This window comes from Lissotriton vulgaris, chromosome 3_1 (genome assembly GCF_964263255.1).
Source record: "Lissotriton vulgaris chromosome 3_1, aLisVul1.2, whole genome shotgun sequence".
NCBI lineage: Eukaryota > Metazoa > Chordata > Amphibia > Caudata > Salamandridae > Lissotriton > Lissotriton vulgaris.
The window spans coordinates 115890894-115917974 of record NC_141689.1 but is presented as its reverse complement, the minus strand read 5'-3'; the positions used below and the strand labels follow the sequence as shown (position 1 = coordinate 115917974).

The window sequence follows — 27081 nt, the reverse complement described above, 5'->3', positions numbered from 1 at the left end:
ATAGAACAGTGTCTGATACGAATTGTCATCAAAAAGCTGCATCAATGGGTTCATATGTTTTGGTTTTCTCCCCAGTCTTATCTATTCTTAATGTTGCTAAAAATGGGTCTGTTTGGGTAGAGGTACATTCTCATTAGTAAAGGCAGTCTTTACCAGCGCTTCAAAACAAATGAAATGCACGTGAGAGAGGGGCCATGGGGAGGTGGGGGCTCTTTTGCCCAGGGGTAGTGGGGGAATCCTATGTGGAGGTCATGGGGGGGGGGGGCACCAAAAGAGATTGTCACATCAGCGCTACAGCCGCCCGGCCTCGATTATCGCCCCGTCCAAAGGAATACAAGAGTCCCCCCCACTAATCAAGCAAAGAAATGCGCCGAGTGTTAACCCCTTCCCCGCCCAGGGGAGGAAAGATAATGAAGCAAACCCCGGCCGGTAAAACAAGGCTGCAGCCTGAGGCATGAACTAGTAAGGAATGTGCGAAGCGATGCCCGTCCTCGTCCACTTGAACTCTGACCCCTGACCCGTGCAATAATGGACGGCAGCTTTGGGTTGGAATCTGCTCTAAGAGCAGCTTTCTTTCATCTCTGCTGTTGACTCGGGTGATGCGCGCGCGCCTGGCTCCAGGGAGTTTGGGGTTTGGGACATGTTGGCGTCATCACGGCAAGGAGGCGGGAGTGAATTCTACAGGAACAGCGGACGGTAAACCTTGGCCGGGTGTGTCCTGTTTTCATTCGGATTCTTAACGCCCTGCGTCCTGGCTTGCAGCTGACCTCCTGTGACCTCTCAGAGGGGGCGGGGCTAAGGGCAGAGGGCAAGATGGCGGCGGTGTCATGGCGCCCGACTCTGCTAAATGTCCACTTTCCAACATGAACCGCAGTCAGTGCCAGCGCTATATCTGTAAAAAAATCAATGCCAGGGCCCTCGCCATGAGGCTGCTGTACCTTGCACCACCCATTGTCCCTGCCAGCGCTGCCAGTGTCAGTGCCAACACACCTACTAACCATCAAACCCTACAAGAGGGAACATTCAGGCTATTCTAGGTCACCAAAGCTATGAGAAAGGCTTGGACAGCAGATATTCGTTATTTTCATGTCTATTGAATCAATAAACAACTGTAACTGTGCTCATACCTACATTAGACAAACAGCGCCACCATGTGGCAGACTGTCATAAGAGCCGGTGTTGACAATTGAGTGCCGGTGCTGAGCTCCGGAAACCACCTGCTCAAATTAAGCACTGGTCACTGGGCCCAGCTTTACAGCGAGTGATATGTGACATTGACATGCATTGGACAGTAAGGGCATTTTCTATGATCAGAGCAGAAAAGTTTGGTTATTTTTACTGAAAACTATAAGTTCAAGTAACAAGGAAATGGTTCCAATATCCGTTGAGATCTGTAATGCCGGGCCGTGGAGATAAAACAGAACCACGAGACAGATGCCCGCATCCCATCCACTGTGGGCATAGGGCAGCAGAGGGGAGCCACGTTGTGGCAGTGTGTGCGTGGAAAGCAGAGTCTGACCCCAACAGATGCCTGACCAAAACATCAAATTACAAAATCCCGGTACTCCTGGGCCAGGAGGTGGAAACAGAGGGAGTATGGCAACCTCTTCCTCACTCTCCACCGCCACCTTCCACCCCTCGCCACCACGTTTATCGGACCCTTCCATCAAGGTCATTATTTGGTATTCAGAGAGCGCAAGATTCCCAAATCCATGCCTAACTAGATTATCCCTTCCAGATTTTATTTCCGCGCATGTTGGAATTTCTAGTCCTAAGTAACCTATTATAACTACAAGTCCCAGAATGCACATATGTGGCCTCGATAAGATATTCTCCTGTATGCATTCACACAAAGCGATATTTTTTGCTACTTTTTCCCAGCTCTGGCAAAGCCAGTAGCGGTGTTTGAACAAAATTTTGTGTCAAAACCATCGAGGACAAGAATATTGTGACGGTAAGATTCCATGGGTTAGCAAAGGCTGACTGCACTTAACTCCACATCCATGCACCTTGATATATATATCTCCAAGGTGCGTAGATGTGGAGTTACCAATAGTAAATCAATACTTACCTATTTGCACTCACCTTCTCGATACTTTGCTTGCTCCTCGATATTCTGTGATTCGCCCGTAGCACAAGCTTTAATGTCATAAACAACATTTGTGTGTACAATGCATGTAAACGGCAATGACTAACTTTACATCTATTGTGCATACAAGCCAGACCTATTGGTTTTGCCAGTGCTTGTTGGGTCTTGCTTGGTGCGCCGTTGTCTGCATGACTTATTGTTACCAATGCTTTACAGAGATGGCTGTGGCTCCGCCCACAAGTAGACTTTCTCACCTCCTGTGACTGGCTGTTTGATGTATCACTCCACCTCCAATGGAGCGCTTGATTCAGAATTCATGAGCGGGCCTGGACGCTCACACGAGGCGCCGTGTGACACACGACTTCAAGACTCATAACACGGTCTCATGTGGAAGAAGCACAATCACACTGTGATCTGGAAACCCTTGCACAGAAGGGGTTTCCAGGTCAAGTGGGGACGCTCTGTAAGGTTTCCATCTGGTGTCTTTTTGTTAGCAGCCAGGCCTGAATTTTTTAAGTGCAGGTTAGTGAAAAATATTGGGAAAAGCAGTGAAGGGAAAGTCGTTTCCATTCTGAGACATTAACCTAAAGAAGCAAACACATAAAGAAATTGGTTAAAAGTATAATGACAATTGTATACAAAATATATTTCAACACTGGCCCTTGGGTGTTCCAGAATAGCAATAAAAAAGAAACAGTTGGTATTTTTAATCCAAAAAGTGGCCGCCCTAATGCTCCGCACAGCTGGGGTGTAATTGAAACCTTCCCAGACATGGGAGGGGGCGCTGGGGGAGTTCGTGCTTCCTGTGGGGTAGGGTAGCTGTGGTTGTGGCAGTTAGGGCAGAGCAAGGGGGGCAAAGCCCACTCACCCTAGCCCCGCCCCTCGCCCAAGCCATAACTACTTCTCCTTGTACCAGGACAGGGTGAAAAATATCCTTCGGTTAGCAGGTCTGCACGAGGGGCTGTTTTGCATCTTAAAAGTGCACGGAACCATCTCACATTACATTCTTTGTCTCAGAGATGTGTTTTATGCAGGAAACATTATTTTAATTCCAGAGGGAAAATTCCAAATCTGCTAGGCTTATTGACTTTGCCAAGGCTTGTTTTGGTTGATCGTATCTTGGCCAGTCGAAAGGATGATTTACTGGCTACCAGAGACCCGTGTGTCCTGTGGTCCGGTTCGTTGCAGCCTCCTGGTGTGAGCCTTGGGTGCGCCTCCGCCCAGCTTCTCCGACATTCAGACTCATCACGTGTGCGATTGAAAACATGTGTGTTTCGAGCACGTGGTTTCTATCCCAGGCTGGAGCTCACAAAGGATGAAAGGCGGAGCCTGTTGGCTTGCTGAAATACTTACCTTTGACCTTCATCACTTCTGCCTCAGTGGTGAGTATGGTGGTCAACTCGCTGAGCCACCCACATAACCGTCCGGTTTTCGGTGACACGTCACAACATGTTCTTTGAGTAGCCGAGAAAGACTAATCCATTGAGCTGCCGAGATCCCTCGGCTGCCGATGTTAGTTTCATGACATTAGGTAATAGCAACACTTGCTCTTTCCAGTGCTTAGAGGCGGAAAAGGTGCAGCATGTAGCGCTTTGTAGAAAACAACTTATTTTTATTTTCGTTATTGTCATTAATGGGGCCACAATTGAAGCCAGCAGACTGGACCCAGCAGGGGACCCGCATGGGACATTCATAAACCAGCCATGGGTGTCGACAGCTCAGCCAATGGCTGACGTCCAGACCTCGCATCTGCTTCTCATTGGCTGACAGGCAGCAGTCTTGGCGCCTGCTGCTGGAGCGCTCCCCATGTTTCCATGTTCAATGCTTGTCCAGTTTACACATCCTTTCTCGTCCATGTCCAGCGGCCGGAGACGCGCAGTAATAAAATGCAGCCATCTGAACTCCAGAGAAGGCCTCTCGCCTGTCTCCGGGGTGAGGGGGCGCTGCAGGGGTGGGGGGGTCATCCTCCATCCACAGCACTCAACCAGCTGTGCTTTCTCTGGACAGGGACCCTCGTCCTGCTGCGTCCGGCGTCCACGGTCTCCTGGAGGTCAGGGGTGGTGCCTGGCAGGCTGCGGGCCTCTCTCTGGCCCTGTGGCCAGCCCTGAGCTCCAGAGGCTGCCACAACACAGCTGTCAGCTGAGAGTGCGTGCTGGAGACCCCGAGGCCCGGCGCCATGTTGGAAGGGTCAGCTGACTGTGGAGGAGGCCTCACTCCCGCCAGCGACCTCGAGGCGTGACTCGGCTGCCATCAGGCTGCTAGGCCTGGGCCTGCCCTTACTATCCATAGGGGCGAATACGAGCCTGGGTGCTTGTCAAAGTCAAATAATTTATATAGCGCACTACATACCCAGAGGGTCTCAAGGCGCTTGAGGAAGGGTGGGGAATTATTTGTCGAAAATCCAGGTTTTAAGCTGCTTTCTGAAGGCTGGGTGGTTTTGAGTGAGGCGGAGGTGAATGGTAAGGGAGTTCCATGTTTTAGCCGCTAGGTAGGAGAAGGATCTTCCCCCCATGGTGGATTTGTTGATGCGTGGAACCGCAGCGAGGGCTTGGTTGGAGGAACGTAGCTGGAGGGAGGGGGAGTAGAAGGATAATCGCGTGTTGAGGCATTCTGGTCCAAGTTCGTAGAGTGCTTTGTGTGCATGAGTGAGGAGGCGGAACTTTATCCTCTTATTGACAGGGAGCCAGTGGAGGTCTTTTAGGTGACCGGAAATGTGGTCTTTACGCGGGATGTCTAGTATGAGTCTGGCTGATGCGTTTTGGATGCGTTGGAGTTTTCTCTGAAGTTTAGCAGTGGTACCGGCGTATAGGGTGTTTCCGTAGTCCAGGCGGCTTGTAACTAGTGCGTGGGTGACCGTTTTTCTAGTTTTGGTGGGGATCCAGCGAAATGTTTTTTTGAGCATGCGGAGGATGTTGAAGCAAGATGAAGAAACTGCGTTGACTTGTCTGGTCATCGAGAGAGAGGAGTCCAGGATGACGCCCAGGTTCCGTGCGTGGTCCGTTGGAATGGGTGCTTTTCCTAGGGCAGCTGGCCACCAAGAATCGTCCCAGGCGGAAGGGGAAGTACCTAAGATGAGGACTTCTGTTTTGTCTGAGTTCAGTTTAAGACGGCTGTGCTTCATCCACTCGGCTACTTCTTTCATTCCTTCATGTAGGTTGGTTTTAGCGGTGTTTGGGTCTTTGGTGAGGGAGAGGATCAGCTGAGTGTCATCAGCGTAGGAGATGATGTTGAGGTTGTGTTGGCGTGCGATGGCCGCAAGGGGGCTCATGTATACGTTGAAGAGGGTGGGGATGAGTGAAGAGCCTTGTGGCACGCCGCAGATGACTTCGGTGGCCTCCGACTTGAACGGTGGAAGGCGGACTCTCTGAGTTCTTCCGGCGAGGAACGAGGTGATCCAGTCCAGTGCTTTTCCTTGGATTCCGATGTTGTTGAGGCGTTGTAAAAGGGTGCTGTGGCAGACTGTGTCGAAGGCTGCGGAGAGGTCAAGGAGGATGAGGGCGACTGTGTCTCCATTGTCCAGTAGTGTTCGAATGTCATCTGTTGCTGCGATGAGGGCGGTCTCAGTGCTGTGTTTGGCTCGGAAGCCGGACTGTGATGAGTCGAGGGATTTGTTGGCTTCGAGGAAGGCGGCAAGCTGGTTGTTGATTGCTTTCTCGATGACTTTGGCCCGGAATGGTAGGAGCGAAATGGGGCGGTAGTTTTTGAGTTCGGTGGGATCAGCTGTGGGTTTTTTCAGGAGGGCGCTGAGTTCGGCGTGTTTCCAGCTTTCCGGGAAGGTGGCGGATTTGAAGGAGCAATTGATGACGTCTTGGAGATAGGGTGCTATGATGGAGTCTGCTTTGTTGAAGATGTGATGAGGACATGGGTCTGTGGGGGATCCTGAGTGGATGGAGTTCATCAGGCGGATGGTGTCCTCAGTGGAGATTGGGTTCCAGTCATTAAGGATGTTCAAGGGGGGTGAAGGTACGGTAGAAGGTTGGGTGGGTTGGTATCCGGGTTGGTTGTCGAAGCTGTTGTGGATGTCTGCGATTTTGTCGTGGAAGAACGAAGCTAGGGAGTCGCAAAGGGTTTGAGAGGGAGTGATGTCGTTGGAGTTGGCAGTGGGGTTGGTAAACTCTTTGACGATGTTGAATAGTTCCTTGCTGTTGTGGGCGTTGTTGTCTAGTCGGTCTTTGAATGCAGCTTTCTTGGCAGTTCGGATCAGTTGGTGGTGTATGCGGGTGGCGTTTTTGAAGGCGTCTCTGGTGCTGGTGTTTGGGTCTTTTTTCCAGGCTTTCTCAAGGGAGCGACAGAGTTTCTTGGATTTCTTAAGATCATCGTTGAACCAGGGGGCGTTTTTGCTGCCTAGTTTGATTTGACGTTTTTTCAAAGGTGCTAGGTTGTCGGCGCTGTTGGTTAGCCATTGAGTGAGGTTAATGGCTGCTTGGTTGGCGTTCGATGAGTGGGCAGGGGGGTTTTGAAGAAGCGATGAGGAGATCTGGTCGATGGTGATTTTGTTCCAGTTTCTTTGCAGAGTAGGTTGAGGATGGTTGTGGGTTGTGGTCTTTTTGTAGACAAAGTGAACGCAGCTGTGGCCCGTCCAATGGAGAACTGAAGTGTGACTGAAGATGTGTTTGCTGGAGGTGAAGATAGGGTCGAGTGTGTGTCCTGCATTGTGGGTGGGGGTGTTAACTAGTTGTTTGAGTCCGAGGTTGGCGAGATTGTTCAGAAGGGTGATGGTGTTGCTGTCGTTGCTCTTTTCCAGGTGAAAATTGAGGTCTCCCAGTAGAATGTAGTCCTCGGAGGGGAGGGCGTGTGGGGTGATGAAGTCAGTGATGTCTTCACTGAATTGTGCACGGGGTCCTGGTGGCCTGTAGAGGAATGTGCCTCTGAGTGAGGTCTTGGGGTCGGTGTGGATCTGGAAGTGAAGGTGTTCGGCGCTAGCGAGGTTGTCGTCAGAGCTGGTTGAGATGCGGATGGAGTTCCTATGGACGATGGCGATGCCTCCTCCTGTTTGGTTAGTGCGGTCCTTTCGGATGATCTTGTAGCCTTCCGGGATGGCTATGGTGATGTCCGGAGCTGAAGAGGCGTTCATCCAGGTTTCTGTTAGGAAGGCGACGTCCGGAGAAATGGTGTCTAGTAGATTCCATAGGTCGATGGCGTGTCTGTGGCCTGAGCGGGTGTTGAGCAGGATGCATTTTAGGTGGTTAGTGTCGGATCTCTGTTTGGTGTTTGTGGATGTGGAGTTGGTCTTGGTGCCGTCATACTTGCAGGAGTTGCATGTGAAGGGTCCATGGGTGTGTCCAGGTGCGGCTTGGGCGCAGTTGGGGAGTCGGCCGGGGTTTAGTGCTAGGAGGGTGGAGGCGTTGTATGTAAAGCGGGAGGGGTGGGTGGTGCGGGGACCAGGGGGTCTGGCGCTGGGCGCGGTCCAGGCGCGGACGGGCGTAGACGGGCTTACCTTTGGCGCACCTTCGGCCCGACCACTGCGCGAGACCGCTGCGCGTTGGGTCATCATTCTTAAATGGATAGTGGAGGGGGCGGAGCGTGGGAGGTCAGCTGGGAGGCGGTAGCGGGGCAGGTAGGCGGGGTCAGGGAAGCACAACACAAGATGGTGGTCGGGGCACCCAAAAACGAAAGTTAGGCTGGGCTGATAACAGAGATGCAAAATAAACAATCACGGCAAGCGCAGGCTTTCTAAATGGTAAACAGAAGTCGCGCTGACAAACTGCTCAGTTAAATGTGATATTGCGGAGTAATTTGTTGAAACCGGCAGAGGGGGCTCACAATGATAAATCAAATCGATAGAATGTAACGATACCAAGCGTCTGGTCTCGATCTCAGATCTTGCAGTGGCTGAAAGCAGGGGAAGCTCTTCGAGAGTAGGCGCTATGCTAGGAGGTCTGGAGGCGTGGGGGAGCGACCGTATTGGCTCGAGTCCAGGCGGTCACAGCGGCGCAGGAGGAGGTGAGCGCTGTATCCGTGGGTGGGAGGTCAGCTGAGAGGCGGTAGCGGGGCGGGTAGGCGGGGTCAGGGAAGCACAACACAAGATGGTGGTCGGGGAACCCAAAAACGAAACTTAGGCTGGGCTGATAACAGAGATGCAAAATAAACAATCACGGCAAGCGCAGGCTTTCTAAATGGTAAACAGAAGTCGCGCTGATAAACTGCTCAGTTAAATGTGATATTGCGGAGTAATTTGTTGAAACCGGCAGAGGGGGCTCACAATGATAAATCAAATCGATAGAATGTAACGATACCAAGCGTCTGGTCTCGATCTCAGATCTTGCAGTGGCTGAAAGCAGGGGAAGCGCTTCGAGAGTAGGCGCTATGCTAGGAGGTCTGGAGGCGTGGGGGAGCGACCGTGTTGGCTCGAGTCCAGGCGGTCACAGCGGCGCAGGAGGAGGTGAGCGCTGTATCCGTGGGTGGGAGGTCAGCTGGGAAGCGGTGTAGTTTATGGCATGTAATCAATAGCACCTAATATTAGTTTCTGGGGAATAACATGCAGACGTTCGTGTTTAAGCACCAAGATCTGCCTGATATGGTAAATACCTGCGATACTTTTCCGCACCCGAAGTGAGCTGTACAGTGCAGCACACCTACCAAGAGGGTAACATCTGGAGACTTTTAAACCTCGCTCCCCAATGCACCTGCCTTCAGGGGGCGGAGGCTGTGGGTGCCAATCCCTGTCTCCCAATGCGAGTAGATAAGGACCCATGGGGTGACGCGCCAGAGGGCTACTTTGCCTTACTTTATGCAACTTTTCACCGCACATCAGGATTTCTGTTGGAAAGTAACTCTCAACCTAACATTTTAAGTCAGACTTGCCTCACGTTTGTGAAGGGTTCTTAAATCTGGACCACAGACGTGTCATCCACAGGGTGTGTTTGGATGTCGGAGCGGCGTCCACTGTGGAGAGTAGATCTGCCTGCCGCAGTGTCTGACCCGTGTTTGGGTATCTGCGGCCTCGAGTGCACCTGTGCAGTGAGCTATGTCAGGTACCATCAGGGGCGTCCTGACCCCCCCCCCCCCCCCCCCGCCCCCCCCTGCTTTGGCAGCTACAGGGGTGGGCTCTTCACGGGCCTCTTCCGTCCGCAGCTCCACAGACACAACTCATACTTAGCAGGGAAGACCGAAAGATGAATAAATAGAAAGAAGGAAGTAATACTAGAGGGACGGATGTATAGCTGAGGTGGTGGATTCATTTTGGGGTCGATGAATGAATGTTGAAAGGATGAGTGAATGGATAGGTAGATAGACAGGTGAAAGGATGTCAGAGTAAAGGGGTGGGTGAATGGATGAATGGGTAAAAGAATGAGTGAATGGCTAGGTGGATTGACAGGTGAAAGGATAACAGAATGGATGGATGGGTGAAAGAATGAATGGATGGATGGGTGGATCGAAAGGTGAAATAATGAGTAGATGTATGCATGAAAGAATGGGTGGATGGATGGATAGACAGATGGATGAGTAAGTGAGTATAGGTGGGTGGACAAGTCAAATCAGTGACCAGGTGAAAGGATGGCAGAATAAAGGGATGGATGGATGAATTAATGGATCATTTAACAGATGAAAGGATGATAGAATAAAAGGGTGGAAGGATGGATGGATGGATGAATGGATGGATGAGTGACTAGACAGGTGAATGGCAGAGTAAAGGGATGAATGGATTGACAAATTAATGGATCACTGAATAGGTGAAATGATGGCAGAATAAAGGGACGAATGAGTGGCTGGATAGATGAATGGACATGTGAAAGGATGGCAGAGTAAAGGGATGTATAGGTGAAGGATCAAGTGACAGTATGGTAGAGTAAAGAGATGGATGAATAGGTAGATGGACAGATGAAAGGTTGACAGAGTTAAGAGATGGATGAATGCATGGATTGATGCATGGATGGATGCATGGCACAGTGGATGGATGGATGGATGGATGGAAGACTGGATGCCACAGTGGATGGATGGCACAGCGGATGGATGGATCAGTGGATGGATGGATCAATGGAATGATGGATCAGTGGATGGGTGGATGGCACAGTGGATGGATGGATCAGTGGATGGCACAGTGGATGGATGGATCAGTGGATGGATGGATCAGTGGGTGGATGGATCAATGGATGGATGGATCAGTGGATGGGTGGATGGCACAGTGGATGGATGAATCAGTTGATGGATGAATCAGTGGATGGCACAGTGGATGGATGGATCAGTGGATGGCACAGTGGATGGATGGATCAGTGGATGGATGGATCAGTGGGTGGATGGATCAGTGGATGGTACAGTGGATGGATGGATCAGTGGATGGATGGATCAGTGGATGGCACAGTGGATGGATGGATCAGTGGATGGCACAGTGGATGGATGGATCAGTGGATGGATGAATCAGTGGATGGATGGATCAGTGGATGGCACAGTGGATGAATGGATCAGTGGATGGCACAGTTGATAGATGGATCAGTGGATGGCACAGTTGATAGATGGATCAGTGGATGGATGGATCAGTGGATGGCACATTGGATGGATGGATCAGTGAATGGCACATTGGATGGATGGATCAGTGAATGGCACAGTGAATGGATGTATGGAAGGATGACAGTGTGGATGGATTGATGGAACAGGGAAAGATTGATTGATGGATGAAAACATGAGTACATGTAAGGATGTAAAGATGAAATAATGTATATCAGCGGGTGGATGGATGAGTGAAAGGATGTATTGAAAGATTCTTGGATGGAAGAGACAAGGGGAGTTCTTCTAAGGTGGGCCGGCTCTCTTGCTTCACTTGCTTTGAGTCATCACAGCTTTTGTTTCAAAGTTGGGGGTCATTTCATTTTCTGACTACACCATTGGGTACCATAAAAGCATAAAATCATAAAAATTGTATTTCAAAATAAAACATTTGGAGTTGCTACTATGTAATAATACTGTATAAATTCAGATGCGGTCTGTTGCACCAGCTGCCAACATCACCAACATTAATGAAGCTTGACGAGGATCACACATTTTCCTGCCTTTACAGAGGACAACATCTGTTTTGATGCGTGGGGGATGGTCCCTTTTTTTCTGGGCTCCATCTCTTCAGCTTTATTGCATGATAAATATAAGAGGCACAGATGGTGTAATCTAAAGGGTCAATGATTGCAATGCCAACAAGATGGTGAAGCTGAAAGGCCGAGCACCAGGGGGCAGAGGGGGGCATGTGTGAGGGTTAGACTGGCTGACTCCCCCCTTCCCTGCTTTCAGAGCCACCGCCCTCGTAACAAATATCACGCTCAAAGTGTAGCAACGATGCCAGTGGTCCAAATACTAGCACAGAAAAACTGCCCGCCATCTCCTGGGCTGTAGTAAAAAACATCTTTAATTGGGGTGAAGTGCCTCTTTAAACACCTGGGCCATGGTGCCCCTGCACCTGCTGCACTACTTATATCTACGCCTGTGCTCTCAGTATCTCTAAAGCCCAGTTGGCTTCTTCCTATAAGTGCGCCCTCTGTATGACGTGCACTTGAAGTGCGTTCATGGACACCAGGGTGTTTGTGCTGTGTTTATGCATTTGATAAATTAAGGCACATGTTTTCTGTCCAGTGACTGGTCTTGTGCTAGTTATTAATTCTTCTTTTTCTGTTTTTTTCCAGCAGGTGGAGAGCCCGGCCCGGGGCGAGATCGCCGTCACCGCCGAAGGCAGACCGCTCGTGTTGGTGGTGGAGAGAAACCAGTGAGTACCCCGGGGGTACCGGGAGACCGCCTTTTTATTAATAATAAGTGACCTTTTTGTCTGTTTTGTCACTTCCTAGTTCAGGCCTGGGGTAACAAGCTTTGGAAAAGCCAATAGGTTTTGCCTGTGAGAGTTACTGGCTTCCGCAATGCTTTGTAGCCATGCTGTACAGCAGCGCTGATGCTTTGCAGTGTGGCTAAAGCACATTTTACAAAGCGCTATCACGCAGCCAGCGCATTAGCACTGGATGCATCTTGGCCCTTTATTTATTATTATTTTCAGCCATGCTCCACAGCAGCAACACTGAATACTGCATGGTTACAAATAATTGCCAACCTTGGCAATGCCAATGCTGTAAAGCATGAACAAAAGAAGAAAATAACATTTGGTAAAAAAATCTTATCACATAAAGAAAGCAATTGTACACACGTGCATGTCTTAGGGCCCGATTCGCAGAACTAACTTAAGACAAAATCCTAAACGTACTACTTTTGATATTCACAGAAGTTAGGATTTTGTCTTAAGTTTGTCTTAAGACAAACTTAAGTCAGGATTTTGTCTTAAGTCTGTCTTAAGTCTGTCTTAAGACAAATTTATGACAAAATCCTAACTTCTGTGAATACCAAAAGTAGCAAGTTTGGGATTTTGTCTTAAGTTAGTTCTGTGAATCGGGCCCAGAGTGAATATACATTTGAAAGCAGATAACATCTGTTGTCACAATAAAAGCAGATAACATCTGTTGTTCCAATAAACTTTCATTTCAAAGGAGAAAAAGGCATCTTTGAAGCGTGTATTACATAGTAAAACATAGCTACAAATGGAACGAGGTTCAACAAGGAGAATAGGGAAGAAAAATAAAAGTAGTACTTTAATCACAGCCTGACCATCGAATGGACAGCAATCAAGCTGAAGCAATCAGTACTCTGTCCATGCGCCATCCGACAGAAGAGGAAGTACAGCCGGCATGCATTGGCAATGAAAAGTCAGCAAATAAGATCTTCAATGAAGCCAAAATATGTTAAGGAATGGGTGGGCTCTAAGCCCCTTGTATACAATATCTCTCATAAACAAGTGTGCCCCAGGCACTTCTTATACCCTTGGGGCAAATTACCGAAGTGGCGCTGAGTGCCGCGGGCAGAAAAGGCTGTCCAATATCTGCTATCTGGAGCTATATTTTGGCAGAAGAATACATTAGAGGTATCTATTATGGTTTTGTATTTTTTCCACACAATGTTACTCTTTAATGCGGCACAGTGTGCATTTTGAACTGCAAACGGTCATGTGCATGTATTTAAATGTCTGCAATCTAAAACTAGATTGTATGAGTTGTCAGGTTTCATTACTGGAAACAAAGGATTGTTCATCGGGGAGGTGCAAGTCTCAATCACACCTTGGTATTCAAGTTGGTCTTAGATTTCTTTGACCTGTCTTTGTGCATCATTTTTTATAGGGTTCTGTCCCTTTGGATTTAGAGTAGATTTTAATGGGTTTTCATAGTGGGTAGGCTCCAAGCCCCACCATACATGGTTGCAGTATAATGCCGGAGCTAGCGCCAGCGCCAACTCCTGCTCGTATGAATGTTTCAGAGATTCTGGAACAAGGTCGGAGAAAGCAGACAAAATGACGGTTTCCCCTTTTGGGCAATCCATCACAAACTCAGGTGGTCAATCTTTTTCTACTAGCATTATCGCATATCCATATGTCAAGTTCTCCCAAAAGAGACTTTCCTTGAGATGTCCTCTTCTATTTGGAGTGTAATTTCTAAAGTCTATGTGGGATACTAACTCTTGTATCAGGTGTTTCCACCGTGATGTGTTCATTCAATACCGCTGCCACCAGAAAATTCTTCAGGTTCTGGCAAGCTATTGTTACTTCTGCCGCGCTGTCTAGCATCGGCAGAGCCCATTCCCCGTTCAGAAGCTGAGTCCTCAGTAACCTGGGCAATTCTAAATTTTAAGCCAGCTACTTTCTTCTTTTTGAATTGAGGTTTTGTTTTAGGTTGCTCTTCCTGTTTGATAATATAATCTGAATTTTGATGTGTTTCCCTTTTTTTTCTTTGGTTGATCTTCAGTCTTTTCTTCTGATCACCCTTTCCTCTCTGAGTTTTTTGATGAACCCTGGAAGGAACTAAAGGAACGTCTATCAGTGTCAGGTTTCCTAATGTTATCACAATTCTTCAGGTTGTACCTCTTTTAGAGACTCCCGTTGGGGAGACCCACCCCTTGATTGTATATTCATTTCTATGTTGTTATTTTTGGATTGTTTGTTATCCCACCTCTTTTTAGAAGAATTGGATGCTTGCTTCGAGTTGTCCTTGTCAGGACTACTCGCTATTTGTGGCTTCCAAGCTTTGGTTCCCAAATCATGTCTACCTAATGCAGCATACGTTTCTAGTAATTCTCGCTCCCTATTGATAGGAGATATTTCCCTTAGGCGGCTGTGTATGGCCACTGCTGCTGCCTCCCCCTCTATGTTGCTCACAACGATTGCAGAGACTTGGGCAAAATTACCCGTCAGTTTCATCCCCCAAGCCCAGGTCACGTCCTGCCCCGTACTCGTTTTGTATCTGTTTCAATACATCAGGAACAACTGCTAAGGAAGGGGTACAAAGTACTCTGACATAGACGGCAGCAAAGATTGATAACCAAAGTGGTACAATCCTCGATGGAGGGAACCATCCCCATTGGCAAACAAATGGTTAGCATTCTATGTTTTTCCTGCTGACCCGTATGGGGAAATGCTGCTTCTAGCTGTGCTAGTTTTTGTGCAATCCAGAATGGAATTTGCTCCAGTTTGGAAGGTATTGTCTGTGGGTTCATTGTAGGTGTTGCCGATGTGGACCAGCTGTAAATTAAAAAAATTGATACTTGTATAGCGCACTACTCACCCGCAAGGGTCTCAAGGCGCTTGTACGAATACCGCTGTGGAACCTGTCCTGGCTTTCCCTGTGAGGCATCCACTCCTGGGCACCCCCAGGGTGGAGGCCAGGCATCCTTAGCGTTGTGGGGGCTGTTGTGGAGATTAAGCAAGCTATTGCCCATAGTTGCAGAGTGGGACTCTATGATTAGAATAGGCACCAAGGCGAGAATTATCAGGTCTGTGGAATTTTGAGCCCAAGACCCGCCGAGGCGGGGAAGTGAACCCTGGTCCCGGGCTAGACCTCTGTATCAGGGTCTGCTGCTCTAACCATTGAGCCACACTTCTCCACCTGAAGCGTTTCTCGCAGGTTGGACTGTCAATGTTTGCATGACAAACTGGACAATGTGTCTGTATAACCTGACTATTTCTTTATATATAGTACTGACTTCATCCACTGGTAGAGTATCTATCTCGGGATACGGAGTGTATGTCGCTAAGACCGGCCAGGTTGCTCCTTCTATGCTGAGAGGACCGAGTCTCACAACAGATGTTGTGTGTGGGAGGCGCCTTTAAACCAGATTTTGTGTTGCTGGTAAGTTTACAGGACTTCAATGTCTTCGTATGGAATGTATTCTTCCGGTGGTTCAACAACAATGTATGTGTGGAACAATTTAGTCACCAGATCTGTAGGTGGGAACTGAACCCAGGAATATAATACCTCTGATCCGAACACCTAGTGACCTAGTGTGCTTCAATCACAAAGGTTACACAGTCTCCTGTTGTGGGTACGCCTTGTTCTAACACTGCTTTATAATGACTGCATATCTGCAATTCTCTGTGATGTTAAGAGCGTTTGCAAATTCTTCCTCCCCAAGCTACTCACAGGGTCAGTCATTCTTAAAGGAAAAGAGAAAAAGTTAAGAGCTAGGGTTTTGCACAATGTGGGGAACCTTTTATCCTTACAACCTTTTAAAACTTCAGCCAATACGCATAGAATATCTGCTCAGCTGAGGCGGATCTCCTTTCCCACTTCATATGTCTCTGAAAAGTGTGAGTAGGGCTTTCTGAGAAAGCATGACTGAACTACTCAGTTTTTTACTGTTAATATAAGAACCAAACCAAAGTTGGTGGTGCCATGTAGTGTAGTTCCTAGAAACATTGGTGTCCCGAGTGCTTCTGGACATCCCCACAGGATATATCAGCTGTTAGACCAGCTAGCTCTACAGTGCCACTACCACCCCCTCTATTCTACAGTGGTATAGGTAGTCTCTGGCAACCACTGAACATGACAACCCTGATTCCTCAGGGATCGTTCAAAACAGCACAGTACTTTTCTCAGAACATACACAAGATGGCAATTAGGACGTTTCAATAAGTATTTATTGGTCCAACGGTAATCTTGTGTAAAACATATGTGCTGCAACAAGGAGACAGAATCATATGAAAGGGATTGCTATTACCAATATAGTAAATAGTAGATACATTCCTACCACAGTGCTATTAAAATGAACATAAGCAGCTCTGATAAAAACAGTAGCCTTTGCATATTCCTAAAATGCATGCCCTAAGTAATTTGCCTAAATGTACCTTGCCTAGATATGGGTATGTAGTATGTATATGCGTGTCTGTAGCTAAGACTCCCCTAGAGAAGAACCAGCCCCCTCACCTGATGTTTGAGAACACAGGACCCAGTCTCTTGCTTCGAGGATGACCCCCCGCAAGGGATGTCAGACTGCTGCGTGTCGAAGATTCAGCATGCAGGACCCCGTTTCAACTTGGAAGGAAATCTCCTCTAATTTGAGAGTGGAAGAAGGGTCTTTTATACCAGAGTGGTCACTCCAGGGTTTCTTCTAGAATCGATATGTTTTGAAAACAACCATAAATGTTTTGGAAACAATCATGAATGTTTTCCCAAACAAGTGCGATCATGCACAGCTGGCTGTTGGCTAACGATGAAAAAAGTGGTGACCCTTATACAGAATTATTATACTGTGCCTGAGGACATGTTCATGCACATTAGGTACAGAGATCATGATAGAGTACAGAGAGCCTGGTGTGGAAGAGACAAGAGCAAGCTACTAGGTAAAAGGTCACCTGTTTAGAATCATTATTGTCGTATGGATGGGACAATGTATCTAAAATGGGGTATACATGACAATACTATCCTAAAGGACATGACAGACAAGGATGTAGGGCCCGACAAGGAACTGTATCAATGTCCGTTTCTAGTTACTACCGGGTCTGAGACCCAGAGGGACCCGACCCACTTAAATCCCTGCCAGCATGGATGTTGGCTCATAAAGAGGACGGTTTTTAGGTTTTGTAGTACCAGAGGTTGTGCTCCTGCCTCTCTGTTGGATTTTGAGATATCTCTCATAAAAGAGAGAGGGACCCTCTCCCAAAGGGATGGGGTACCAACTATTGACAATGTCAAAAAAGAGAAATTCCCTTTGGGCACATTAGCACAGACAAATAAGCTTATATATACAAACTGCAAATCAATTCCTCAAACATACATACAATAATCAGAGCAATGCACTAATTAACCAGATTCTGAAAAGACAAATAAATTCAATATGCACAGTTTATTATTGTAATTAAAAAGTAGATTAAAAACACATTAAGAAAGTGTATAAAACAAGGGAAAACAGACAATATACATGGGAACAAATCATATACACAAGTTCATCCAATTAATTCCTAAAGCTTGAAAGGGAGGTACAAAAAAGGTATATTCAGCACCAGTAAGAATACTCCTTAATCAATATATGTTGAACTTCTCCCCCAATTTTCAACGCGTTTCGACGGACATTAATCATACAGCCGTCTTCTTCAGGAAAATATTAGCTGTCTTCCCCAGATAACTTTAAAAGAAGGTCTGCCTTCAAGGTAGGGGATAAACACCTCCCTCCTCTCAGATCAAGTCGTGTTTTCAGCTGCTAAAGGTATTTGCATAGACCTTATCGCAGATAAACCTATTTTTTCTCTCTCGGTGTCATATGCACGAACGTAGGGTATTACTTCTTGCCAGAGTAGAAATATCCATATATATAAATCTTAAAATCCTTCTTATCTTGCTTGCACGCGGTACAACGTTGTGATTATCACGATTCAGTAATGATGTTATAATTTGATTTAAAATCAGGCGCGCTAAAACTCTTGAGAGATTGCTTCAGTCTTTTCAATCTTTATAATAACGCTGCCTCTTAAAGAAAAAAATGCAGAGCCTCCCGCGTGCAGCTCCCGAGGTGTTCAATAGAGATATGACTCCCCGCCTGTGGTGCTTGGTAAGAATGATGTCTATGGCTTTTACCGGCAGATGCAATTGCTAGGACCAGCAGGGCGCTTCGAGGTGAATCGCTGGGATTTGAACCCCGTCGAACAAAAAAACTCCCCTCCTCACCCACTAATTATAGAAAGACTGTCACACATAAACCTACAGACCAACACAGGACTTATGTACCAGTTTGTGTGTCATTTCTGCTCATTACTCATGAATTGCCATCATTACGTGCACAGTGCACACCTTGCGTGCTTGTAGTTTCTGTAACGTAGAAGTATGGCTTTGCTTAGACTACAGGTAGTCTACATTTTTAAATATTGTTTTGAGGTTTTTTTAAGAACATCTCTTTGGCATGTAGTCATTCAATCAGGATTTTGCACAACGTGGCTGCTTCACCCATGAGTGTCTCAAGGCGCTGTGGGGTCCTGCTGCAGAATAACGTTGCCTGTTCCTATTGGTTGAACACAACAGCAACAATCTTCTGGGTAGGAAGGAGCCCAGTGTCACCTGCCTACAATGAATATGAGCATCTCTATATAGTCTAAGATGGGTAACTTAGCTGGGGAAAACAAAATAACACAACATGTGGCATGGTCAATAAAACACTTAGGTGCATACAGCAAGAATGGATAAACAATGGGGACAAAACAATAATTTATTAAAGCCAAGAACTCTTTTTATAAGTAGGATCCAATAACAAAAGGATAAGACTCTATTTCCCTTTGAATATGTAGTAAAATATGCATATGGACAATACTTAGAGGCATGTATACATATTCCAACCAGAGCAATCATCAAGAAGTGCACAAAAATATATGATTACAATGAATAAACACACCTTCCCCCGTCGGAAAAGATGAACCAAAAAAGACTTTAAAACAACTTTCATCGAAGCACAATCTAAAATATCAGGCACACCATGAATCCATTCATATTACTAACTTTATCGCAATCATACAATTAAAAGGGTCGCAAAACAAGAGCGACAGATGTCAGGATTTGAGGAAAATTTGAGGAGGACATCAGAGGGTGTCAAAATTATTTGGCTGGAACCCAGGTCAGGGATCAAGTAACTCAGTATAGCATTAGCGAGAATTTATGGGATAATTAATAAATCAAAAATCCCTATGTAGCTGCACGGATCATATGCATATAGTGATAGGTTTCAATTTAAGGAAACTTTATAGTGTTGTTTCATTAATAACACTATGTAACTTCTGTCAAGCTCAGGGCTGACGCGCGTTTCGGTGAAAGGCTAGCAACCTAGCCGTCACCTTCTTCAGGGCACAAAACAGATGCAGTCCAACAGGGAATTTTTTGACACAAGGGGGGGACAAGATACACCAGAGCTGTATTATCACTGGAACTCGATAAGGTCCAGGAGGTCCGCTGACAGTTCTCAGATGGATGTAAACAGGTCAACAATGGTGCACAAATACAGGTAGCTGAAAATACGTCCAACAAAGGAAGGGCTCAAACACGGACGAGTAGAGTTTCAGCCGGAGCCCAACGTATGGATAGATGGCAGGGCTGCTAAATACAAGGTCACGAAATGGAGGATCCTGTGGAGAAGGATAGAAAGGAATCCTAATAGTTGTTCAGTCAGGGCCTCTCAAGGCGAATGGCTGAAACGTGAGGATGAAGGCGGCCCGGGGCAGAGCCCCCAACAGCTCATGGCGAGGCCTTCAAGATTACCTCGGTCGAACATGGCCAGTGGGAAAAACCTTGAGACGGGTGCTCCAAAGAGGTTATTTTGCTGCCATGTTTCGACCCTCGTGAGAGGCACTGGCAGGTCTTTGTCAGGACATTTTGGACTGTATTGTTTACATCCTACGTCTAGAATACATGGTTGCAAAAAGTATCATTGTCAGTCTGCTGCGATGTGCACTTTCAAAAGTGGATGTTGCCATATGGTGATGTAATTATGTCAGAACTAATGGCAAGCCTCTGATTTCTTTTGCAGGAGAGGGCCCAGAGTAAGCCCTGAGTGCCTGCCTCCTTCGCTGTCTATGTTTAATGCCTGGAAAAACACAAAAGGCTGTCCTTTGGGAATAACCTGACACTTACTACACCAAGTCACCTCATTCACCTCAACATTCATCTACTCTTAGAGATTGCTGTTCTGATCAAGAAAACAATGCACTAGCACATATACCTTACTTACAAATCTGTAAATTCGTTTTTATCAAAATATATTTCTTTACACAGTTTTAAAAACTTCCTCATACAAAATGCATTGTATGTGGTAACATCAAATTTCATAAAAAGTTTTTTCGACAATTTAATATGCAGTTTGAACAAATTAAAGCGCAATAAACAAAAACAGCGAGAGTTAAAACGAGACACTACTATTTGTCATATTTGCCATAGAAGCCCAGGTTCTGGTGTTAACCTTGGCTGCTGTGGGAATTCTCAAGGGCATATTATTAAGCCCATTATCGCCACTTTAGCTGCAGTTTCCTGCAGATAAAGCAGTGATAATTTTATCGTCTGTTCTTGATAATATGCCCCCCAGCAACTGTTGTGTAGCTTGTCAGACTGTGAACTCTCATCTGGCTTACTTCCACCCCACCTTGTGTGCCCTGTGTGATGTGTGCATACAGTGCTGTGCATGTGTGCGTACATCGCCGTGCATGTGTGCGCACAGCGCCGTGCATGTGTGAATACAGCGCCGTGCATGTGTGCTGTGTGCGCACAGCGCTGTGCATGTGTGCCTGGACAACCTGCAGATGTGTTCACTGGGATCCACAGGGAGGCGTTAGTAGCCGAGGGGGTTCAGGTGCGTGCTGTGTCTGAAAAATCAACGGTTGGTGTTGGCTGAACATGTGTTGCTAAGATGTGAGCAACAAACGGTCATGCAGCAGGTGTGAAGGGTCTGCCCAGACTTTCATCCTTCCAAAGTCGGTGAAAGGACGCTTTTGTTATGATGACAAAACTGATTATTGATTGGAATCGATTACAGATATTAACACAATTCTGCAACCTAGCAACTTTTCCGGGCAACTAATTCTAAAAACAACATTGAGACTTGCCTGTGATGACACCCGGACCCCGTCCCCCACAGACTACAGGACATTGAGGCTGCCAGCCAGTGGGCACCAGCCATAGTTGCGAACTGTCCCGTTTTTGCTGGGACGGTCCCAGCACGTTGGAGACTGTCCCAGGTGATATAGTTGCAGAAACTGTTCATCTTTATTACACACAGGTACACAAACAAGAACTTTGTGTCTGCATCAGCCCTGTGCTGCAAAGTGTCCCGGGAAATGTTTTTCAAATGTTGGCATCTATTCAAGCACTGCGTCAGTGCTGTGTTACAGTAGTTAGACACATCGGATAAAGGCGACTCTGAAACAACGTTGTTCTAAAGGTCTTTGTTGGGTTGGATTGGGATTAAAAATCGGCCCGTGCACGCTAAAAAAACAGTGGCCCCACATTTGCATATTGCCTTTCCGCAAAACACTGCTTCGGCGAAATTTTATCTTAAAAAAGGGGATGGGGAGTTTAAAAAAATGCACAGATTAGTTTACACTGGTGAAACAAACCTGAAAACAAATGAGGCCACTTTTGCTCATCAATGCAGAAACCGCTCAAATCGGCCCCCAGGCAGCTCAAAAAAGCAGCCCACCGCTGGAATTTAGATACCGGCCCCTCGGGCATTGCCCACCTTACCAATCCGACGCAGTTTTTAGGGAGACATTTAGGTGCCGGGAGGCGGGACTTTATGGTGTGAATCCATAGGTTCACAAGCTATGTATAGTTGCTGCACGGATGAGCTTCTGTTTTCATGTAAAACCTAACGTGACTAGCTGTGTGCGGTGTTTACGTGGCAGGGGGTCAGGCAGTCTAGAAGCACAGATGCATCGGTACAATACACAACTATTGACGCTGGGGCCGCCCAAGGTGGACGTCCAATTCTGTGTCAGTACAAGCCCGGTACTAGAAGGTGGGCCCACACACGCCGGGCTCCATGGGTATTGGAGGGCAGTGCCAGTCCAGGCCCATCTCTGAGTACTGGAAGGCGGTGAATGTAAATGTCCAGTAGTTGTAAAGCGCATACTACTACCCGAGTGTGTCAAGGCGCTGAGAGCCGTCGGGAAGATTAAGTGAGCTATTGCCCAGAGTCACATGGTGCTGGGCTGAGCTGCCGCCGGCACCGGGGATCGAACCGTGAGCCCCTGGGTTCAGGAGTGAGTCGCCCTGGCCACTGCGCCACACCTCTTCCCAGTGCCAGTACAGCCCCTGCCCCTTGTGGATGAAAAGGAATTGCTAGTACAGGCCTTTCTGTATACAAGGAGAGCCTGGTTCACATTAGCAAGGGGTCCAAGCATGGGAAAGAATGCAGGGGCGTGTCGTGGAGATGAATACACCAACCTCACCACTAACCACAGAAGCTTGGGGCGTGCCAGGTGCAAGCTCTGCATAAAAAGAAGTTGGAGTCACGAGTCTCACCACCAGGGTTGTTTGAGGCTGTTGGCGTGATCTTGTGCAGCAGATGTGGTCTCCATGGGGGAGCGGTCGAGAGGCCAGTGAGAGCCAAAGCAAGCAGCCGCTGCTTCTGTTTGCGACAATCACTCTAGTGTTGTATGCACAACTTGGACACTGTGGGGATATGTAAAATAAAATGAATAGCGTGGTGTTATGGCAACGCCATACTCTGACATTTAAAAAAATGCAGGTATGCGCTGTATTTACAAAAATACGGCATACTCCTGTGTTTCCCCTAGTGTTGGCGCTAAAGAAGCTGCCAGCGCTTGCGCCTTGTTGCAAGGATGCCTGCGCTGCAGGAGTGATTGTTTATGTACAAGAAGGGACAACTTCCTGCACATAAACAATCAATAATGGTGATTTGCTCAGTCTATATGTGCTGCAGAATGCAGCACTCTTAGAAAGAGGAAAGAACATGGAGAAATTAATAATTTCTTCTCGTATCGCCGTCCTAAAACGAGGTATTCCCTGGCCTTCATTTTTGGTGCTGTTGCTTCTTTCTAAATCTGGCACAGTGTCAAAAAGCAATGGGTGTTGTAGTGCAAGATCCGCTTCTTTGTCGCAGAGGACTGCAGAGGAAAGGGGCATATTTACCTGATGGAGTTAAGGCACGTTAAGTGGTTTAGCGTAATCTTGGAAATATGGGGAATGGCGCAAAGCTGCCAGAGGGTCTGAAAAAGTGATGCTCCGGTGGCGTTAGGGGCTTGTAAATATTCACCTCCGTGCTCTAAGTTTGAGCAGACAGAGGATGTTAGCCACGGGCAGATCCTTCAAATTTCCCAAGATCACACAGTTGGTGCAGTGTGAAAGCTTGCAGTGGAACTTGGGTCTCCTGGTTTGACAGCTGAAAGATTACGCCACATAACATTTTCTGGTTCTCTTATGGGAGCCACAGAGCTATGGGACATCAAGAGGACACGGGGCACACACAACTCGAACTCTTACACGTGTACGCAACAAGAGGTGTTTCCACTTTGGTGTTCCAAGATATAAAAACCCTGGCTATAAGCGTCACTTGAACCGCTCCTTGTAATGTGTTGCGTTGCTGGTCCATGTGATAACCATTGTGCGCCGACTGACCACTTCCTCACACATGCCTCCCAAAAGTTGTTTTCAATAGCTAGAAAAATAATTGGTGATGGCAGCTGCCTTTGCCGTATGCACAGTGAGTGTTAGATTTGGAGGTCTCTAGTTGGCACAGGTAGGCACTTGTGACAAATAGGGACCGTCATCTCTAGTCAGGATAAGGGGATTACACTCCTAAAATAACCCCTGCTCACCCCCTTGGTAGCTTGGCACGAGCAGACAGGCTTTATCTCAGAGGCGATGTGTGTTAAGCATTTGTGACCACATACAGTAACCCAGTGACAACACTACAAATGGACACCACACAGGTTTTATATAAAAAATAAATAGACTTTATATAGAGTTACCACAAGACCATAAACTACAAAAATACACAATACTGTTACTGTAAGATGGTAGATTTAGCTTAGTTCAGTTCAGTTCTTAAATGCGACACTTTGCGTCTATGTACCTTGGGTTGTGTTGCGCTTCCACGACAAGCAAGGTCGCAGCGAGGGAAATGCGGCAAAGTTCAGGTGCAATGAAATAAAGACGGGAAGATCTTCCAGATGCGGCACGCTTCTCCGGGGATGCGATAAGTTCTCGGTTTGATGTGTGGACTGCAGCGGCGACACCCTGACGATGAGACGGCAGCAGCTCAAAACCAGGAAAGGAATACACAACCTAGCAGAGGCAGGCTTAAAGGTTAGACAAGAAAATACCTAATTTCTAAAAGTGGTATTTTCAAACACAGAATGTTACAATCAACTTCACTAAGAGATGTTTTTTATCATTCTGAGTCAAGTCATACTAAACTCGAATTTCTACCATATTCTCTGAGTCAGTTAGGATTATAAACATGTAATAATCTAACAGACCATTCTGGCCTATGGAGAACAGGTAGCCATTGCAATAGTGAAAAATAAAAATGGCTGTAATTCACTATTAGGACAAGCCACACACATCAGGGCTTGTCCTACCTTATACTTAAAATGCACCCTGCCCTTGGGCCTACCATAGGGGTGACTGATATGAAGAAAAGGGAAGGTTTAGGGACTGGCAAGTGGGTGCACTTGCCCAGTCAGCATGACAGTACCAGACTGCACGCACTCTCTGCAATGGCAGACCTTAGACACATTTTACAAGGCTGCTTCTGTGGGCGGCACAACCAGTGCTGCAAGCCCACTAGCAGCATATGGATGCACACACCCAGGGCACACTCAGTGCACTGTACTAGGGTCTGACAAGTAAATAAAACATCCAATCATGGAACCACTAATCAATATATTAATTTACAATTTGGAGCACTTGCACTGTGGCACTGGATAGCAGTGGTACAGTGCCCAAAGCATCTAACACCAGCAAAAACACATGAGGCAAAAGCAAAAATGGAAAGAAGACTCACGCCAATGGTGCCAGGTCTAACACTGGGGGACTGAAGTACACCGCAGAGGATTTGTGCTGCATAATATGTTTTTCCACCGGCAGCTGTTGGTCATCCTTCGTTTACTGTGTGCCTTGGGCCCGGGTTCTGGTCAGCAGCCAGTAATGCCCCGAGAGTGTGGTTGCATTGTCTGGGTTGTAACATATGGACTTGTTTCTTCTTAGAACATAGAAGTATTTTACAGACAGATAATACCTTACTTCCTTTGTGACACCCAGCACACAGAAAGACACCCAAATATGTGAAGTGATGCACCCTGAATGGGTGTAGTACTTTGCCATTCTGTGCAGTGGCGTAACAAAACTTGAGGGGGCTCCCCTGTAAGGTACTTGGAAGGGCCCGCTCTGGATGTAATCAAGAGCTCTAGGGCCAGAAGAGTACTGTGCTGAGGGGCCGTCTACAGCTTGGGCCCCCTACAGCTTGGGCCCCCACACCAAGGGGCTGCTGGGGCCTATGTTACACCAGTGATTCTGTGCCTCTTACTGCACTATGCCAAATGTTTACCCATGACACACACGACCCACCAGTGTAATGCTTTCAGGGGCGTAGCTTCAGGTTGGCCGTTAAAGGTGTGACCCCTCAAATAAATGCATTCTTTGCTTTGTAGTTCATCTAGGGGCCTTGAGTCGTTTTTGTTATGTGTATGTTAGTTTTTCTTGTCATGAACCAAGAAAGCGAGCGAGACAGAGATACCCATCTGGTGGCTGAATTAAAAAATGTGAAACCAGATAATCTGGAATCAATACCGGCTTCCCTGCTTGCCCAAAGAGTGGGATCCTAGGAAAATAGTTTATTTCGCACAGCCTCTGTTTTCTTTATTATCCAAATGAGTGCACTTTTAAATATTTGCATTTAGGATGTGTGCTATACAAGCCCCTCTTATGTTTGATTTAATAGTCTATAAGGTTGCTCGTCTTTAATCAGAGTCTAGGCCCCTTTCAGGGTTTAAATGACTACTGACTTGCCTCTTATTTCACTTATGACATTGTCGTTAAGGGGGCGAAGCCATGAATGTTTCTAAAAACGATCTTACCGAATAAATGTCTGCCTATGCAGTGATATAATCTGATCTACGAATGTGAAACGCTTCTGTGTGATAATGAAATACACTTTTATTTAAATTTCAAAGAGATTTTATCATATGTTTACACTATGTTTGTTGCATGATACGAACGCCAGACGCGTTCATAGCTCGGCTCATGCACAAACTCTTAGAGCCGAGCCAGACCCATGGCTCAGCTAGCCCTATTAATTTGCGGCCCATTTGGCACTCATGCTCAGTACACCGGCCGTCAGATACTTGATGACATTATATGTAAAAGGTGAGGACTGCAAACAAGGAGCCCTTCCCACAGGAGCCAAAGTTGACAACTCTACCATCGAGGCTTCTTGCAGTAGACATGAAGGGGAGCGCGAGCAGTGCAAACATATCGAAAATAAGCGATACTAGGGCAGGGACTCCAGGCTATTGTGTTATTTGTGAAGGTAGTCATGACTTCCCAGGGAGAAAAACCAGGCCAAAGTAGGACCGGCCTGGGCGTAGCTTCAGCAGGGGTGTTTGGGGTGTGACACCCCTCAAAATCATTTCTTGGTTTGGTAGTTGGGTCTGGGGGGCCTGCGCCAGGTCTGCTGTGTTTGTGTCAGTTTTTCTCATCATTCTTATTTCACAAAGAAGTTTTAACTTTCCATTTATTTTGTATTGGATCTTAAATATATATTGTGACCGCTTTTCCAAAAAAGTAGTAAATCTTCATGAGTAGAATTTACTATCATTTGCAATAGAATTCACAAACATTGGCAGTAGCAGGCTGGGAAAGCTGCACCAGTCTCAAGTCTCCTGGGATACTATTGGCAAACAAACACCTAAAGGTGATGGTATGAATGCTTGCAAATAGTCTAACCAGGTTAATTGTTCAGGGTAGCATTCTGATTCATCCTCTTTCACCCACTGTGCAACTCATGACAGAGGCCCACCTAATGCAAATCAGTACTGTCCCTGTTCCTCATGGAAATAGTCCATCCTAAACCTGGGGCATCTCAGCCATCCAGCCCCCATCCCACTGCTTTTTTAGTTGGGAAACTCGAAATTCATTTTCACCTTTCGAATCTCACTCACAATAATTCATTATTGTTTTCCAGTTCACCATAGTGTTTTAACTTTAGGTCCT

The 27081-nt window shown here is 46.9% G+C and overlaps 1 protein-coding gene across 5 annotated transcripts in view; it reads left to right on the top strand.

Annotated features, from left to right (window-relative positions):
* The window catches only part of LOC147726050 (disintegrin and metalloproteinase domain-containing protein 33-like), a 396812-nt gene that overhangs the window by 193938 nt on the left and 175793 nt on the right, over window positions 1-27081 (top strand). For 3 of the 5 annotated variants that reach the window (XM_086960167.1, XM_086960170.1, XM_086960165.1), the window contains exon 3: window positions 11698-11777. In XM_086960167.1, the coding sequence (XP_086816293.1) occupies window positions 11698-11777 (80 nt within the window). The remainder of the gene's footprint in view (window positions 1-11697; window positions 11778-27081) is intronic. The other 2 variants (XM_086960169.1, XM_086960168.1) reach the window with 1 other exon arrangement.